The sequence below is a fragment of the Plecotus auritus genome, assembly GCF_963455305.1.
Source record: "Plecotus auritus genome assembly, chromosome: 5".
NCBI classification, from domain to species: domain Eukaryota; kingdom Metazoa; phylum Chordata; class Mammalia; order Chiroptera; family Vespertilionidae; genus Plecotus; species Plecotus auritus.
In genome coordinates, this window is record NC_137776.1 from 180,657,344 (window position 1) to 180,675,623 (window position 18,280).

General features: G+C 53.0%; 1 protein-coding gene across 2 annotated transcripts in view; it reads left to right on the forward strand.

The window, feature by feature from the left end:
* Window positions 1-221: 221 nt before the first annotated feature.
* The window catches only part of URM1 (ubiquitin related modifier 1), a gene marked incomplete at its 3' end in the record, with an annotated part of 40,247 nt that continues 22,188 nt past the window's right edge, over window positions 222-18,280 (forward strand). The window contains exons 1-5 of one of the 2 annotated variants that reach the window (XM_080670958.1): window positions 222-301; window positions 4,532-4,602; window positions 14,068-14,149; window positions 15,572-15,620; window positions 15,979-18,274. In XM_080670958.1, coding sequence (XP_080527084.1) covers window positions 267-301; window positions 4,532-4,602; window positions 14,068-14,149; window positions 15,572-15,620; window positions 15,979-16,047 — 306 coding nt within the window. In that variant the 5' untranslated portion in view covers window positions 222-266. Of the gene's footprint in view, window positions 302-4,531; window positions 4,603-14,067; window positions 14,150-15,571; window positions 15,621-15,978; window positions 18,275-18,280 lie in introns of those variants that run through there. The other variant, XM_080670957.1, reaches the window with a different exon arrangement.

Consider the following 18,280-nt stretch of genomic DNA (forward strand, 5'->3'; position numbering starts at 1 on the left):
GGCGGGCTCTCTTCCGCCTGGCTGTGGCTCACAGGTCGCTGTCCACCTTGGGGGTCTGAGCCCCTTCCCTAAAAGACAGAGAGGGACCAACTCAAAGGACCACCCCCTGCCCCGGCCCCCGTGACCTTCCCCGCCCACTCCGGGCCTTTCTCCAATAGCTGGGGACAACGGCTCCCTGGGCACCGCCTCTTCCGTCCGCGGAACCGGAAGTGTGGCGGGAGCGCCGGAAGTTGAAGGGAGTTTCCTGCGACCTCGGCTTCCTCAACATGGCAGCGCCCTTATCAGTGGAGGTGGAGTTCGGGTGAGTCACAGAGTTGGGGGCGCCGTGGGGATGGATTGAAGTCTTCAGGCCCAGAACTCCTCTCCCTCTGCTTTGGGGCCTGTCATGACCGAATCTCTGAGGTTTCTGGCGCGTTCTTTGAGCTACGCCATCCGCCTCGGAGGGTCTGAAAGGCTCGGTCTCCTTTGGCGACGAGGCCGTAAGTCCGGGAATAGAGGCGCACGTCCGGGCGTGGAGGTGCGCTCCGAACACTCTTCAGAGCCCTCTACCCTGCCGGACTCAAAAGGCGTGATGGTTAGCAGGCGGGCTCCCCACCTTCTTTGCCAGTCCCGTTTTGGACCAGGCCCATGTGTCTGGCACCTGATCTAGAGCCGAGAAGGACTACCCTATACTCCTGCATTCTTTTTTTCTGGCAGCAAGTCCACTTACACGGTTCTTGAAGCCTTGATTCTCGTGGGATGTGTGGCCAAGACGAGACTCCTTCTCTTTCGCAAGATTTGGGGAGCTAAACATACCTGAGCCCCTTTTAGGACGTTCACTAAATTTACTGAGTCTGTCTGCAGTCAGGTGGAGATATAGGGATATGGTAGTGCAGTGGAGAAGACTAACCCTGACAGTACAGTATGCACAGATGAAAAGTACAGGAATTGGAGTATGCATAACAATAGCTGAAGAAACACTGATCAGGGAGGATGTCTCCTCAAACCACTATTTTCTGTCCTCTATATATGATTTCAGAGCTCAGAGAAACTGCAGAGCTTAGAAGGCAAAGGAACTGAGACCCAAAGAGATGGGTGGTGTAATTTCCAGTCATATGGAAGCTGTGGGGGTGGGTAGGGGGGCTGTAAACAAGCCAAGGCTTATGTGAAAGGAAAAGTCTGAAATGGGAATCTAAAACCTCTGTCCCTAAATGCCTTTTCTTATATTGGAGATCCCCAGTGTCTTTCCTGCTTTCCCTTCATTGGGTAGTTTATTCACTAGTCATTTATTGAGTGCCTACCATGTGCCAGGCAGTGAGCCAGACACTGCGGATACAAAGATAAATAGAACTCTGTCCATGTTCTCCAGTGTTCAGCATTTCTGTCCCTTAGGAGGAGGGAGTCTCATGAATGTTAAATGCATTTTAATTGATGATGTTGTCTAGTCCCTTGGATCCAGTTAGAACCACACTGGTTTGGACTCCTGACTATTTTGCTTCACCGACCCTTGGCCCAGCTATGGCCCCCACAGCATGGTTCTAGGAGATCCCTACTGCTTCGACAGGCCTTAGCAGAGCTGAAAATGGGAAAGCTGCCAACTGCCAATGTTAATTTAAGGGTTATCTACAGCCAACCTAACCTTTCAGTCTCACTGAGTCAGACATGGTATTTGTTGATCAAAAATGTCTTCTGTCTGTCAGCAGTAGGGAATTCCTGTGAAGAAGATATGGTCCTTGCCCTCCAGAGCTTATAGACTAGCTCAATTACCTCTTTTCTGGCCGGACTATGTCTAGCCTCAGCCTCCCTTATCCCCAAGAGCAACAGTGAGCCCCAAAGGCAGGACAACATTCCTGCACCCTTTTACCCACCTCCTAACACCTCCATCCACCACCACAGTGTCCCATGAGAATCACAGCCTCTCAGGAAAGCAGGAATGCCCAAGATGCATACCAAACCCAGATACCTTCTCTCTTCGTTCTTTTCTCAGTGCCTGGTTTTGTCCCTGGCCTTTCTTTAATTTTCTACATTTCTTAGCAGACTCCCTTCACCCTTCACTCTGAACCTTAGCAGATTTGCTTAGAAGCTGCCACTGTGATCCTTGAAGAGTCTGGGTGAGGACTTGGCCTCTCCCCCTTGGGCAGATGTCCTCCCAGTCCCACCAGCTCTGATCCAGAAGACCACTCATACGTTTCTCACTCTTACCAGTTCTGCCATCCTTTGTCTTCCCTCCTGAACTGTCCTTAGCAGACCATTTTCTTCGGTCACACAGGATTCACAGTCTGTAGTGTAGGTGTGTTTTGTTCCTAGGGTGCAGATGTGAGATTCCCTCCTCTTCTCTTTTCCTCCTTCTTGAGTCTGGAGGTATTGACAAAAGGAGGGAACGGAGTTAGAGAATAAGTGGGAGAAATGGGCATTTTCACTCATGGCAAACTGAGTGCCTATTGTGTGTCAGGCCTTGTTTTAGGCAGAGTTTGCATTCCAACTGGTAGAGGGGAAATAAAATTTAAAAAATATAAGATAAGCCCAGCTGGTGTGGCTCAGTAGTTGAGCATCAACCTATGAACCAGGAGGTCATGGTTCGATTCCTGGTCAGGGCACATGCCCGGGTTGCAGGCTCGATCCCCAGTAGGAGGGTGCAGGAGGCAGCTGATCAATGATTCTCTCTCATCGATGTTTCTATCTCCATCTCTCTTCCTTTCTGAAATCAATAAAAACATGTTCATATATGTATATTTGTGTGTGTGTGTGTGTGTGTGTATGATAAGAAGATGATAAGCTAGAAAAAGTGAAGGCAATTTTGGGAATGTCTATACCAGTCACTGGTACCAAGAAACACTCCCACCAAGAATTGGGGAGTGGAAGAAAGATGAGGTGTCTTAAGATACAATTCCTTAATTGACTCTGAAGAGCAAACCCTGTCAGACTGAAAAGAGTCTGGCTTTGGTTCTCTAATGGGGCCAAAACAGGTCTCTTGCCTGCCTCTCTGTATCACTCCAGGGGCTGGGCACACACCTTATTCCCTTCCAGGTGTGCTGACAGCAGAAACCCCTCTTGGTGAGCTAGTGAACCCAGCGGTGACAGGTCACCCTCTGGTTCTCTCTTCATCTGCTTGTAAAGGGAAAAACAGACGCAGCCTCTGAGCCTGGCACCACCAGGTTTGGCCATTCTTGGTTGTTTGCCTGGGTCCCAATGTCTCCAGCTCCCACCCCTTTTCTCTGACCCCCCAATTTCCAAGCCCCTTGCCTGTGGCCCTCCCCCACCCCAGCTGCTGCATGTGCCAGCCCCCACCCAGGAGAGAACGAGGCTCTTGGAAGGGGATAAATGGAGGCTCTGTGCAGGCTTGCAGCTGAAATGGCCCTGCGCGCGGCCACAGATGGGCCTCTTCTCCCCCTCCACATTTCTGCATCAACAAAGCATAACCTTGTTTGGATGACAGTCGCCCCATGTTTCCCCCATGACAATGCTTGCCTTGCCTTTGCCTCTCAGCGGAATGTCTCAGGACATCTCTGTTCTCTGAAATTGGGAAAGAGTGGTAGGGTGGGAGGCCTTGCATCTTGTCAGAGGCCTGTTAAGGCCTTCTCGGTTAAGATCCACATGAAGTCTGCGATGGAATCAGGAGACCCAGGGGGAGAGCAGTGTGGGGCACCGGAAGAGTCCTGGTGTCCACATCATCAGCCCAGGCTCCTGGAGTTGTCTCTGAGCATCTCTGCTGAACCAGCCTTCCCTTGTCTGGTGCTGGTACACAGAGGTGAACCAAATTCTGCCCTCAAGGGGCTTTCTGACCTTTGGGGGGGTCTTGGTTTTTTTTCTGCTAAGGCTGCCAGAGCTAAGCAGAAACCAGTTAAACTTCAAAGCCTAGTTCAGCCACTGCCTCTGTGACTTTAGACAAGTCTCTTAACTTCTTCAGGCTTCTGCTTCTCCATTGGATGGCGTTAATAATGTCTGCCTCCCTTCTTCCTTCCCTGCCATGCCCTGAGGATGAAATGAGATGAAGAATGGTCTTGTAAATTGCTAAGCCTGGTGAAATCTCTTACCCTCTGGCACTGTGGTGTGCCACCAGGCCAGCAATGGTTGGCACAGCAGGGACATTTCAAACCCTCACCTGGCCAGAGGGAACCCCTCAGCACACAGGGTCTGCAGTGTGACTCATGGTGGCTTCTCATCATTTTTGTAGATGGAAAGGCTAAGGCTTGAGGACATGGAGTCACATGCCGGGGTCTGGGTGTCAGGCAGGGGTGGAGGCTGGTCTCCATCTCGAGGCGGAAAGCACCCAACCTGAACCTGTATGCTAAGCTGCCTCTTGAGAAAGCAGAGGAGTAAAAACAAGAGTCTGCAAATTGGATACTTGGTTATTGGTAAAAATGATTTACATCCTACTTTACCACATCAGGAAGTCACATTTGAGAAATCAGTCACTGGTACCCAAGGTGTTCCTGAACCTTGGATCTCGGCATCTCGTGGGCTTCGGTGCCAGCCCCCTCCTCAGTTTTTATTCTCAGCTAGGTGTTTGCAGGAACTGACCTGGCTGTCTTTCTCTGGCCCTCCTTTACAGAGGTGGCGCGGAGCTCCTGTTCGACGGTGTAAAAAAACATCAGGTCACCTTGCCTGGACAGGAGGAGCCCTGTGAGTATGGGTATCTGAGCCCCTCTTGGGGTACACGGGGCAAGCGTCTACAGGGTCATTCAACCCCGTTCAAGTGGGAATAGGTCAGATTTCCTGGCCACAGGGAAGGAGGAAGAGAGATCACCAGAGTACCCTTCGCCATCCTCTCTCAGACCAGCCAGCTTTGCAGAAGGGTGGTGGCATATCTACATCTTTTTTTTTTTTTTAAATATATTTTATTGATTTTTCACAGAGAGGAAGGGAGAGGGATAGAGAGTCAGAAACATCAATGAGAGAGAAACATCGATCAGCTGCCTCCTGCACACCCCCCACTGGGGACGTGCCCGCAACCAAGGTACATGCCCCTGACCGGAATCGAACCCGGGACCCTTCAGTCCGCAGGCCGACGCTCTATCCACTGAGCCAAACCGGTTTCGGCTATCTACATCTTTATGAATGTAGGTTAAGTGTGTATCCCCGTAGGACCTTAGGCCAGTGCCCTCACCTCTCTTAGATTTATTGTTATCTGTGAAGTGGGCATGGTAATCTCTAGCTCTCACAGTTGCTAAAGGGAGCATCTCTATTAATTTAATTTTTAAAATATTTCCTTTATTGATTTGAGACAGAGAGGAAGGAGGAGAGAAACATCGATTTGTTGTTACACTTACTTAATGCATTCATTTGTTGCATCTTGTATGTGCCCTGACCAGGAATTAAACCCGCAATCTTGGTGTATCAGGATAATGCTTTAACCAGCCAAGCTACTTGGCCAGGGCTAAAGGAGCATCTTTATTATTATTACTAGAGGCCCAGTGCACAAAATTCATGCGGGGGGAGGGGTCCCTCAGCCCAGCCTTCACCCTCTCCAATTCGGGATCCCTCTTGCAATCCGGGACTGCTGGCTCCTAATCGCTCGCCTGCCTGCCTGCCTGATCACCCCTAACCACTCACTGCCTGCCTGATCGCCCCTAACTGCCTCTGCTTGCCGGCCTGATCGCCCCCTAACTGCCCCCTTGCCGGCTTGGTCGCCCCATAACTGCCCCCTTGCCGGCCTGGTTGCCCCATAACTGCCCCCCTGCCGGCCTGGTTGCCCCATAACTGCCCCACTGCCAGCCTGGTTGCCCCATAACTGTCCAGAAGGAAGTCGGACATCCAGGAAGATATCTGGTCGACCCGGTCTAATTAGCATATTACCCTTTTATTAGTATAGATATGGCAGCAGAGAAATGTTCTCATGAAGGTGGGTAATCTTCACCAACAATGGGAAAATGCACATGGGCTCTCATTATGGTAAGAGGATTTAGATGAGAAGAAGATACCCAGCCAAAAAGGAGGCTGGAGGAGGGAGGATGACTGAGGGAGACAATGGGCTTTTTTCATTTGTCCATTTAAATACTTGTTCATCTTTCTTTAACAAACATATACTGAGCACTTCCTGTGTGGCAGACCGTGTACCAGGCACTGGGGAGACAGCCATGAATGAGAGCCAGTCCCTGCCTTCAAACTCGGGCGGGGGGGGGGGGGGGGGGCGTGAAGAGGTCCAGCTGGGTAAATATCAGTGTAGCCTAGAGGCAGGGTGGTATCACCGTGGAGATACACCACATTCCTAGCAGTGGGTCCTCGCCAGAGAAGAATGCTCAGGACTGAGAGCCCATTTTACCTAGGGCCGAGGCGCTTCAGGGGAGAAGAGGAAATCAGTCATTAGGAGGCAGGGGAATGAAGTTCCTGGAGGCAGGCAGAGGAAAAGGTCAGTGAGGTTTGACAGGATTCTTCTGGAACTGGATGTTCATCTGCCAGGAATCAAACAATTATTCCCCAAAATCCCTGGCTGCCAAGGCTATCTCTGATCCTTCGGGTCTGAGAGCAGTGGCACAAGGTAGGTCTATGTGCCACATTCAGAGGTTGGGGAACACTCACCAAAGAACAGGGCACTGCCCCCTTGCAGCTGGTGGTAGGTATGAGGCTGGGGTTAAATGTCAGGGTTGTGGGATTGTGTGTGTCCTTGGTAGGGAAAGAGCCAGGGTGATGAAGGTGACTGTTTCTTAGTTTGACAGATGGCCATGCAACTTTGGGAGGGAAGAAGAGGCTTTCAGAAGAACCCTTAAAGACCTGGCTGGGCAGTGATTAAAATACCACAAATGATTATTTATTTTCCTCTGCATTTGCATGGCACGAATGTCCCCAAGTTTAATAATTCCAGCCCTTTTTATTCATTCATTGGCCAAATGTTCACCGAATGCTGGTACTTTATTCTTTCCTGTAGTTGGCATGTATTATTTTGAGTGCCCCCTTTGTGCCAGGCATAGTACTAGTTACTGGGTATTCGGTGCTAGTGAAACAGATAAGGTTCTTGTCCTAATAATGGAGCTTACGGAAGTGGTGCCAGGCAATAAATAAGTAAATACATACATGTATAACTGTACAAGTGGTTGTCACGGGCATGAGAGCAAAAGGGTGCTTTGAATTAGACAACAGGTGGTCAGGGAAGGCCACTTTAAAGAGGTGACCCGGAGGCTAAGTCCTGAAGGATGAAAAGGAGCCAGCCCAATAGATGGGAGGGACAGCAGAGGATCTGGGGCCTGCTTCAAGCAAAGCAGATAGCACTTGGGAAGACCCCCTGGGGAAAGGCCTCAGAATGGTCAAGGAACGGAAAGAAGTCCAGTGCCATGAGGGGCACGTGCTGAGTTTGGCGTGGTGGCAAAGCCCCAGTTGGTTGTGCAAATAATTGTCACAGATTCCTAGGCGGTAGCTGTCATTCCATTTTTAAAAGTGGCCTCCCAAACTCAGGTTTCACGTGTCTTACTCCAAGTCATACAGTTATTTATTTATTTATTTATTTATTTTAAAATATATTTTATTGATTTTTTACAGAGAGGAAGGGAGAGGGATAGATAGTCAGAAACATCGATGAGAGAGAAACAACGATCAGCTGCCTCCTGCACACCACCCACTGGGGATGTGCCCGCAACCAAGGCACATGCCCTTGACCGGAATCGAACCCGGGACCCTTCAGTCCACAGGTCGACGCTCTATCCACTGAGCCAAACCGGTTTCGGCCATACAGTTATTTAAATGGCAGAGCTGGGATTCAGAACCAGATTTCAATGTCCCCAGAGTCCTTGCATAGTGCCTCTAACTCATCATCATTTACCCTAAGAGGCTCCCTGACTCACATAACATCTCACACCTGCAGTGTACTTTCCAGTTTTTACACTTTCATTCGTTTATATTCATGCTTTCAACAGCTACTTATTCTGATTCTCATAATGACCCCAGTAAATATTATCCATCATCAAGGAAACCAAACCAAGAGAAAGGAGACCTGTCCAGAGTTACTCAAGTAGGGAGGGTGGGCTAACCAGGTTTTTGATCCCTCATCCTCCATTTGCTGCTTACAGGGCAGGTGGGGCCTCGCCTCCCCTCTCTGGAACGAAAGAAAAGGAGACGGGAGGGAAGCGGAAACGGTCCCTTTCCTCAGTCTTTGAGCCCTTGGCTGTTACTCTACTTCTGGTTCCCATTTTTGCCCTGCTGTGCCCAGAGGCTTGGGTCACATCGCAGCCACAGAGCTGGTTGGCAGCGGCCAGGCCTTACCCTGGCACACGGGAGCCCAGCAGTTGCCACTGGGAGAGTCTTACTCTTCTCCCAGGCCCGTGCCCAGATCTGTTGTCTGGCAGCCTTCCCAGCCCAGGGGCTGCCACTTGGCCAAGTAGGTCCTGGAGACTCCAGCAGAGAAAATAGCAGCCATAAGTTTATGGGTTGTGACAAGTCTCACAAACAAGGGAACTCCAGGGCCCTGGGTCTTGGGCCAGGGGACAGCTTCCAACCCAGCGGCCAGTTTGGGAGAAGAGGATGGGCAAAGCCAACGTGGGTGAAACTGCAAGAGAGTAGCCCTGGCGCTGCACAGTAGCAAGTCACTGCTTTCCGGGAGCCTGGCTCCCACCTGTGAGATGGAGGCTGGGCTAGTTTCCTCTGCATTGACTTGGTTATCTATTGGACACCTGCGTTTTGGAAACATTACTTTCAAAGCAAGTATACAATTCTGGGAAGCAGGGGCGGGGAACACCTGGCCTGTGGGCCATGTAGGGTCCAGGAAATCATTCAGTCTGGTCCTGCCAAGGCATTAGGAGTGAGTTAATTAAATGTTTGACCAAATATAAGAGGTAAATTTTAAGTTGATAAATTTGTGTGGCCCACAAATGATGTTGTAAATATACCAATGGCCTTTGGCAGAAAAAAAGGTTCCCCAGCCCTGACCGGTTTGGCTCAGGGGATAGAGCGTCGGCCTGCGGACTGAAAGGTCCCAGGTTTGATTCCAGTCAAGGGCATGTACCTTGGTTGCGGGCACATCCCCAGTAGGAGGTGTGCAGGAGGCAGCTGATCGATGTTTCGCTCTCATCGATGTTTCTAACTCTCTATCCCCCTCTCTTCCTCTCTGTAAAAAATCAATAAAATATATTTTTTTTAAAAAAAGGTTCCCCACCACTGTTGTAGGGGGACATCTTCATAGCCATTTCCATGGAACAGGTCATCTGGGCACCCACCAGCTTTGGGCATTGTGGCCGCTGGGGGCTGGCTTTTATGTTTCAAGGATCCCTTCAACTCAAGGCTTCCAGCCTATGCATGGTGGTCAGTGGCCTGGAGCAAACCCAAAACATCAGTGGACAGGCTGCCTCACCAGGGGCATTACCTGCCCTGACCCCCACGAGGAGACGTGTTGGCCTCACCTTTCGCTGCCCCTCTTCCTCTGTCCTGCCATTGTATTAAAGGCTGGCTGACTAGGGAGGGTAGGAGCTGGAGAGAGCTCCCTGGGCTTTAAACTGCTTATTATGCATTTCACAGCCTCTCTGGGCCAGCTGTTCCTTTCTTTGCTCTCAGCCTGTTTGCAGATCCCCTCCCCACTGCCATCCTCTTCCCCCACCACCCTCCCCCCCAAGTCCCTGTGCAAAATTGCTTTTGAAAAGATCCACTTTCTGCTTAATTAAACAATGAGGAGCGTCCCTTTGCACATCTGTAAACCTCCTTCTGAGGCCAGTTTAGCCCACAAACTGCTCCTTTCTTACCCCCTTTCACTTGTAAATGGACCCTCTGATGTTCCCTCTACCCTCTCTTCTCTTTTATTCCCCCCATCCCAGCTCATTCTTTGCCCTTTTCAACTAAGGCCTGGGGTGGGCTCCCAGGAGAGCCTTGTCGTGGAGCCCAGTGGACTTGGTGGGGACTTGAGTGGTTTAACCTGTGGAAGAGAAAACTCAGGGGAGCCAGGATCATCTCTCCCAAATCTGCAGGGCAGGCATGGGGATGAGGGGACACATTTGTTGGCATGGTCCCCGTGGACCAGCCAGGCTCAGTGGGAGTGACAGGAAGATAGATTTCTGGTTGGGGGAAACTCTCCCTGAAGCGTTCAGAGAGGCTGGATGAGGGTCTGTTGCAGCCAGGATTCAATATCTGATAAGACCTTGAGATTGTTCTCTTTCAGCCTGAGAATCTAGGCTTGACACTATGGGGGGGGGGGGGGGGTGCGCTGTCACAGTGGGTGGCCAGTGTTCCCAGACAAGGACAAGTCCACCAGGGTGAGGGATTCGGGTGGGAGCCTTTTTAGGTGCTCTCTAAGGGGCATGCATGGTGCCCTATTGCCAGCAGCTTTTAGGAGGTTCTGGTCGCCCAGAGGATAAGGATTCCTAACTCACTGGGCAAATGTCCATTTGTCCTGTGTGTGTGATGCTGTGTTGGCCTGCTGCTAGCCTTTATGCCTGAGTCCTCACAGCAACTCTTTGATGGTTGCATTATTATCCCAAATCGTCAGAGGATGACATGACACTTAGAGGGGTAAAGTGACTTCCTACCCAAGGCCATCTAGCACACACTTCCCGGCTCCAGAAACCAAATCTTTAACCACTCCGCCACAGAGCAGCAAGCAGCCCCCGTCACTTATCGCTGCTTTTCCCCAGGGGGGCAGGCCGGGTCCAGGCCTCCTGCACTGGCAGCCTTGTATTAGGGTGCCCTCTCCTTCTGGGGCTGCGTGCCTAGGGGCAGTCTGGCCTCTAGCACGCAGGGCCTCGGCATGTGGTTCCTTAGCCGGTTGTCCTGGCAGCATCACAGGGGTCTGAACATCTAAAATAGAGAGAAGGCCAGGGTCGTGGGCTCCGTCACCACTCTCCAAGTTAGTGAATCCTCCCCGGGGGGTGAGGGGGTTTCGGTTGGAGTATCGTCCCGTACACCAAAAGGTTGTGGGTTCGATTCCTGGTTCAGGGCACATACCTAGGTTGCAGTTCAATCCCCAGTTCAGGCATGTGTATGGTAGGCAACCCATTGATGTTGCTCTCTCTTTAAAATCAATAAAAGCATATCCTTGGGTGAGGATTTAAAAAAAGAAAGGTAGTGAATCGCACAAAAAAATCCCAGCTAGTCCCAGCACTGTCTGATTAATGGTTGGCTGACTGTGCCCCACTCTTTAAAGTGGTCTGAACATATCCCCAGGGTGCTAGACCCCCGGGCAGCGTGTGGAAGCTCAGGGCATCAAGAAGGGCAAAAGGTACAGGTTCTTCTGAATCATAGAAGAATTACAGCATTGATATGCCAGGCACAGTGCCAAGGGCTTTATATGAATCATCTCATTCGATCCTCACAACAGCCCTAAGAGACTCTTACCAATCCCATTTTGCATAGAAGGAAGCTGAGGCTCGTGAGATCTTTACCCAAGGTCACATAACTAGGAAGTGATGGAGTCCAGGGCTGTTCGTAAGCTTCTGTGCTGTGTGCTATGGCCAGTGCTGGGTCCTCAGAACACTCTAGTACTGGTGACTGTACATTTGAGCTGAATCTTGCTACGTGTGTCAAGGCAGAGAAACACGGAACACAGTTCCAGGCAGCGTGGGTTCTGTGCCCTCGGAGCAGAGATTTGGTGAATACCCCTGGGGTTCACGGGGAGAGTGAAGGCTCTTCCAGATCTGGCCCCTGACGCTGCTCATGCCAATCTCCTTGCCTTCTCTGTTCTGTTACCTTGAACCTGCCAATTCCCTCCTGCCTCAGGAGTTCCCATATGTTCTTCCTTCTGCTCCCCCATCCTACCCTACTCATTCTTCAGGCCTCAGCTTCAATGTTAACATCCTCAGAAAAGTGTTCCCCAGTCCTGCACAAAGGAGCATTTGTCATAACTCATTAAATAAGTAATGTCTGGCTTCCCTGCTGGCCTGTCAGCTCCATGAGGGTAGGCCGTGTCTGTCTTGCTCGCCGCCATCTCCCTAGCACCTGGCACTACTAGTTGCTCAGTAAATATTTATCTTGAGAATGATTGCACGGGATCCCAGCAGGAAAAACACCCTCTGCAGCAGTGGGAAGGCAGGAGGGCACAGCGGGAAGGTAAAAGTGAGATTCCCCAGAGCCGTCCTCAAGCCACCAGCCCCTGACTCTGCTTAACCCTTCCTCCTCCCCTGGGTGCCTCTGGAAGCCGACCATCTGGCTTGGAGGCCATTTGCATATTGTCTGGGCCTCAGCAAGCCTAGCAAGATGTCCCTGGGGGGGTGTTTGAGGCCAGGCCTAGTGGCCCTTGCAGCCTGCTCTGAGTCCCATCTCTCCCCCACCCCCAAATCCAGGCATGGGGGAACAATAAGAATGGTGATGCGGTGGCCTCACCATGGTAACAGGTTATCAAGAATGTGGGCAGGCCTGAGGGGTGCAGTGGAGGGAGGGAATGACCTCAGCAAAGAGGAGCATCATGATAAATGAGCCAGCACCGGCAGCAGACTCACCCCGAGCCCACCCCTCTGGGACTCCAGGATGGTGCCATCACTCTGATGACCCCGACATGACTACTAGCCACCCCCACACACACACCCCAGCATCTCCAGAGTGAAATAGAAGCCCCTTCCTTTTACACAACTGGGGCTGGTTCTGTACAGGACGGCCAGGTTGTGGAGGTGCAGCTGGTGGCCCTCAGGCCAGGCACTGCCCAGTCCCTCTTAGTGCCTCTGCACACACAGGCAGAACCCTGCCGCCAGGGCTGGCTGATGGATGTGTCAGACTCCGGCGGCTCTATCGAGCGGCCACAAGATGTATGGGCTGGCGGCCCACCAGACAGTGCCAAGATGGAGGCCAAGGGGAAACCTCTGAAGCTCAGGCCTCAGGGGAGCACAGCCAGACAGCCAAATGGACTGCAGTTAGTTGGAGGCAACGTCCCGTCCCCTGCTCACTCCGAGGACCATGAGGACTCCAGTCTGCTTTGTTTGAAAGGAATTTTTAAGGTGGCAGTCTCAGTCCATGGACACTTTGCCCATGGTCCCGTGCTCTTCTGGCATATGATCCAGGGAAGTTGGCATGGAGCAGAGTGAGCCAGTCGGACCAGTGTGCAGCCTGTCTGCTTCCAGGGAGGGTGGTAGGCAGGCCATTGAGAGTGTCTTACAACCCCGAGCAACGCTTGTCCTGTGTGTGTGACATGCTGCTGGGCCTACCTTGCCCCAGCAGCCTTTCCCTCACCAAAGTGCCAGGACTGACTCTAGGCGCAGAAACCAAGCCATTGCCTGGGCCCTTCTCCAGCTTGGCCTGAGACATTGACTCAGGGTGGGGGTGACTAGCAGCCCCAAGCCCTCCACTGGCTTCTCCAACACTAGGTGTCTCCTTGGCCTGCAGTCCTAGCGTTGTCTCTGGGAGAGAAGGAGCTCCTGCAGCCTCAGGAGACAGTCCGTTGAGGAGTGGTAGTTGAGAGCCATGGCACCCGAGGAGCTTATAGAGCCAGGTTTCCGTGTGCTAGGAAAGGAGAGGTGACCTGGGGATAGTGGCCCTGAGCCTCCACATAATGTGCAAAGAGCTAGGTGGCCGTCCCACAACAACAAGCGGCAGATGTCCGTGTCCCGAGGAGCAGGAGAGGCCCATTCGGCCCTGAATCTCTTGCCTCTTCAGGGTGCTGCCCACAGCCCAGGGAGGGGAGGGCTCTGTGAAGGGGAGTTGGGGGGCAGTGATTTGTCAGCTTCTGCTGGTGAAGGATCCTTCTCTCCCTCTGCTGGAGGAAATTAACTGATGGTATCAGCTCAGCAATTGTTTTTCTCCCCTCACAAAGGGAAATATATGCAGACCCCTCCAGGAGCAAAGCGGACTCCTCCCCCCTGGGACTGGCTGGGCAGAGGAAGGTGGAGGGGGCTCTTCGGGGCCCTCTCAGAAGCCGGTCTGTGGCAGCTTCAGACCAGTTTCCGGGACTCGTGGGTGGGGCTCTGTCTCCCAACCCTTCAGATGTGACAGTTCCTCCTGCTGCCTGCCCTGAGTCCCCATTGCCCCTTCAAGCCTTCCGTAAGCTAGGTGACACTTTCTCTGGAGCCCTTCCTGGCAGGTCGCTGGCCTCTGCTAACCCTCTCCCTCACCTTGGGAATCCACGAGTTCAGGGGCATGACAGCCTGCCCTAGGACAGCCCGTGTTCCCTCCCTTCTGGTGCGGGCCAGGCCCCGGGCAGCAGGGGTAATTTGGGTTTGACAGTAGTTTGTTCTGTGCCTTCCTCTCCAGGGGACATCCGGAACCTCCTTGTCTGGATCAAGAAGAATTTGCTAAAAGAGCGGCCAGAGCTGTTCATCCAGGGAGACAGTGTGTGAGTCCCTTTCTTCCCTTCCCTGAGAGGGTGGGCAGAGGGAAGGAGGTCTGAGCCCCTCGCTGTGTGTTCAGCCACCGCCTTCTCCATTCCTCTTGTCTGCTTTGTCATCCCCTGACCCTCTGAGGAAAGAGCTTTCACTTTCTTGTTACCCCACGATGGTTGGGGACTTTTTAAACACCCAGGTCAGGACACTGATAAATTTCTCCTGGTCACAAACCTCCTTCCGGTTGCCACAAACTTGCTGTGGAACCTCAGGCAAGTTGCTTCACTTCTCCAGGCCTTGGCTGCGCTCTGTTCAGAAGTACTGAGGAAAAGAAGCTGCCCAGGGTCCCTTTCATTCCTTGACAGTCTAGAATTTTCTGCGATGATGGAAGTGTTCTATATCTGTGCTGTCCAATAGGGTAGCTGCTGGGCACGTGAGCCTATTGAGCCCTGGAAATGTGGCGAGTGTGACTGAGGAACTAAATATTCATTTATTTCATGGTAATTTAAATTTAAACATGGCTAATAGATACCATATTGGGCGGCAGAGGTCTAGGATTCTAGGGGGTCACTCAGTGCACGTGCACACACAAACACACACACATTTGTGCCCACTGAAGACACCCCTACCCTCAGCCCACAGCTCCTATACCTGCGCCAGGCCCAGCTCAGCCTCCTAGGCAAGGAGCCAGGTTCCAAGTGCACAGAAGTCACTTCTGCAACAGGCCAGCCTCAGGTGTAAAAGCGGTGAGCAGGGTGCTTGTGGGACTCGTTCATCTGCCCTGAAGCAGAGGTCACCAGCAGGTCCTGGGGCATGCAGCCCCTGGCTCAGATCATGGTCCGGGAGTCATGGAGAATGATCTGGGTGGACCCTCAAGGCCAACAATGCTCTTTGGGCCACTGCCAGCAGGAGCCAGGCAAGGTACCTTTTCAAGCATCAACCTACCCTGCCTTACACCAGGCAGGGCTGCCCGTAGGCCTTCAGGTGCTCGGAGCCACTGTTGGCCTTCCCTGGCTTGGAAGACTGAGACAGACCCTTGGAAACAGGCTGCTGCCAGTGGGCACCACCACAGGCTCAGGCGAGAGGCACCTCACACATCATCCCAGTTCAGCCTCGCACAGGCCTCGTGGGGAAGGCACTGTCATTTGCCCCATGCTCAGCAGAGGAAACTGACGCTCAGAGAAACAAAATGCCCTGCCTGAGATCTGGGAGGTGGTGCTGGGATTTCCATGCGGCCCCAAGGCTGTGACTGTCTGACCCTGTTGCCATTAGATTCAGACTGTCACCTCTACTTCCTGGGAGATCTTCAACAGGAGCATCAGGAGGAAAGGCTCCCCCACACTCTCCTGCAGCCCAAATGTCTAAGCCTCTCTGTCCTTGCTACTGGCTGCCCCCTGCCCTTCCTTCCCTGCTATTCACCACCATCTTTCCCACAGGAGGCCGGGAATTCTGGTGCTGATTAACGATGCAGATTGGGAACTGCTGGTCAGTACCTCGGGACATCCCTCCCCCACCCCTTCCCCTCACTGTTTTAGTGGGCACGCGGGGGGCCTTTCATGAGGCCCAAATAGGGTGATTGAAGAATCCTCTGTCCACTGTAGCCTCCAAACAGAGGCTACTCCAGTCTCCCACCCCAAGAGAGGAAGAAAAGGGTAGCTGGGGGACATGGTGAGCTGTCCTCCATCCTGGATATTTGCAAAGTGAAGTACAGGGTATCTGGTTTTCTGGTACATTCTATCCCAAAGCAACACACACACACACACCCTCCCCCTGGCCCTCCCGACACCCGGGGAGAAACTGGGAAAGTGGCCCTGATGGTCTCCTCATTTCTCTCCTGGACCAGGGTGAGCTGGACTACCAGCTTCAGGACCAGGACAGCGTCCTCTTCATATCCACTCTGCACGGTGGCTAAGGACCCCTCTCTGCTGGGCCCCTTGGAGTGGGGAGAAGAGAACAATCAGACATGCCCTTGGACCCTGCTTCCAGATCTCCCTATCCCCCTTCGTTGCTTTCTTCCCTGATCTGTCTGTCCCCTGGGTTCCCTCCATGCAGGGAAAAGAGGCCAGGTGCTAAAATGAGCCTTTCGCAGGCAGGCACGTGAGCAGGGGCAGGCAGGCAGGCAGGTGCCTGAGCCCAGCACTCCCTCTCCCAGCAGCTGAGGTGGGGGAGGGTGCCCTCTGGTTTGTCAAGAGGAGAGAGGGGCTCTGGGGCCAGGTGACCCAGCTGCCTTCCACTCCTGTGTCTCAGTCTAAGCACTGAGTGACCACTGACAAGGTGCTCCAGCGCCAGGTCACAGTGTCTTCATGGGGAAGATGAATGGCCTTAATAGCTGGTGGCAGGCCCCTCCCTTCTCAGACATTGGAGGAGTCCCCGCCTCAGTTTCCCCATCTGGACAGCAGAGGGCTCTGCCTGTCCCCCACCGATATCATTATGGAACCCCAGCTGGGGTCCCCTATTCAAAGCTAACCCCCCTCCCCCCCACCCAGCAGCTGCTCTTCCAACCACACCCCTCCTTCTGCTCCCCCCCATCCACAGCCCTTGACCCTGGCTGGCCTTCCTCCCCCCACAGGCCACCAGATGGGCTCCTGAGACCCTCCCCCAGCAAAAGGCTGCCTGCAGCTCATTCTGGGGAGGAGGGAGGAGGGTTAACCTTGGACTAGCAAATAGAGGCCTGAAAGGGTCAGCGTGCCTCAGTTTCCTCCTCAACAACAACTGAATAATTATAGTACCAGAAAACAGGGCTGATACCGGTGTCACAAATGTAGACTTTCTCTCCCTTCCCACCGCCTGCAAGAAGCAGGATGGGGGCAGGCAGCACCTGGTAGGCAGGGTGGCTCACCCCTCCTCCCTCCATCCCTTCTGGAAGTCTTGGGGCCTCAGTGCCTGCAACAGCTGGCCTTGGGCAAATAAAAGACTAAGTTGTTTACTAGCCTTGCCTGGAGCTTTATCCGTAGAAACCAATGGCACCCCGCAACCCCTTGGCCATGGTCTCTGGTCCAGCCTCTCTGCCCCCACCCAGGGCTTTCAGAGCTGCCCTTCACCCGAAAAGAGGACAGGGGTTGAAACCCAGACTACCCAGCCTGTCTTGCAGGGGTGACTTGACAGGCCATCTGGAGAAGGGGTGGCAGAGCCAGTCTGTGCTGACCAGTCTGGGTCCCAGGAAGCACACTTCCTCACATGTCTGTCTGAGGCCGGGCTTTGTCCCACCAGCTGCAGCCAGCAGCCCCAGAACCCAGAATGGGGGGTGGCATAGATAAGACTGCTGAGCCCCTCCTTCCCAAGACCTGGAGAAAAGCTTTGGTTGCTGGAGGGAGATCTTAAATAAATAAATAAATAAATACGAGGGCAGTAACATCATCCTGCCCCAAATACTAAATGCAGTAATTTATGGTGAAACTTCTCTCACTCTATGGGGGTGAAATGCCAGTTGGTTGTCCCAGCAGGGTGCTGGAGTTGTGGGGAACGTGCTTGCATCACTCTCAAGGCATAAGGGACCCACGCCCCCTCCACTCTGCAGGTGGAGGGCCTCTGGACCTGTGTGGGTGGAGGCAGCCATATTGGGGTTATTGGTAGGAGCTGGTCTGGGTGCACATGAAGGCCAGTGTCGGGGTCCAAAGTGCTGTCTAGAGAGGCTGTTCGACAGCCCACACTAGGTGCTGATGTCAGGGTCTCCATGGTAGGGAACAGAGCAAGGGACTTGAAATGGCCCCCCACAGCCTCAACTTTAGAGGATCAGCCTGATCCCTGTAACCTGGAGGTCTTTCCCTGCCTCCAGCCCTGATGGAGTGGCCCGTTGTCCCACCCAGGATTCTTAAGTCCTGGAATCTGGGTGAGGATTCCTTTCGCACCTTGACTGGCTGAGGGGGGTAGATACGGGATATCCCTTCCTCCACGCACCCCAGTGAATGGTGAGGAGGAGGAGTAAGGCAGAAGGACCCGCTGGGAAAACCACGTCCTCGGAGGGAGACAGCGAGGGATGCCAGCTCGGAGCCAGGGTCCACCGCATTTTGGGTCATTTTCAGTCCTGCCTCTGAGAGGGGTCAGGTTACCTGACCTCAGCCCCAGCCGTGCCCAACTGCCTCTTTCCCCAGGCATCTCCTGGCTCCCACCTATGAGGAAATAAACGAATAAGCCCCACTATCTCC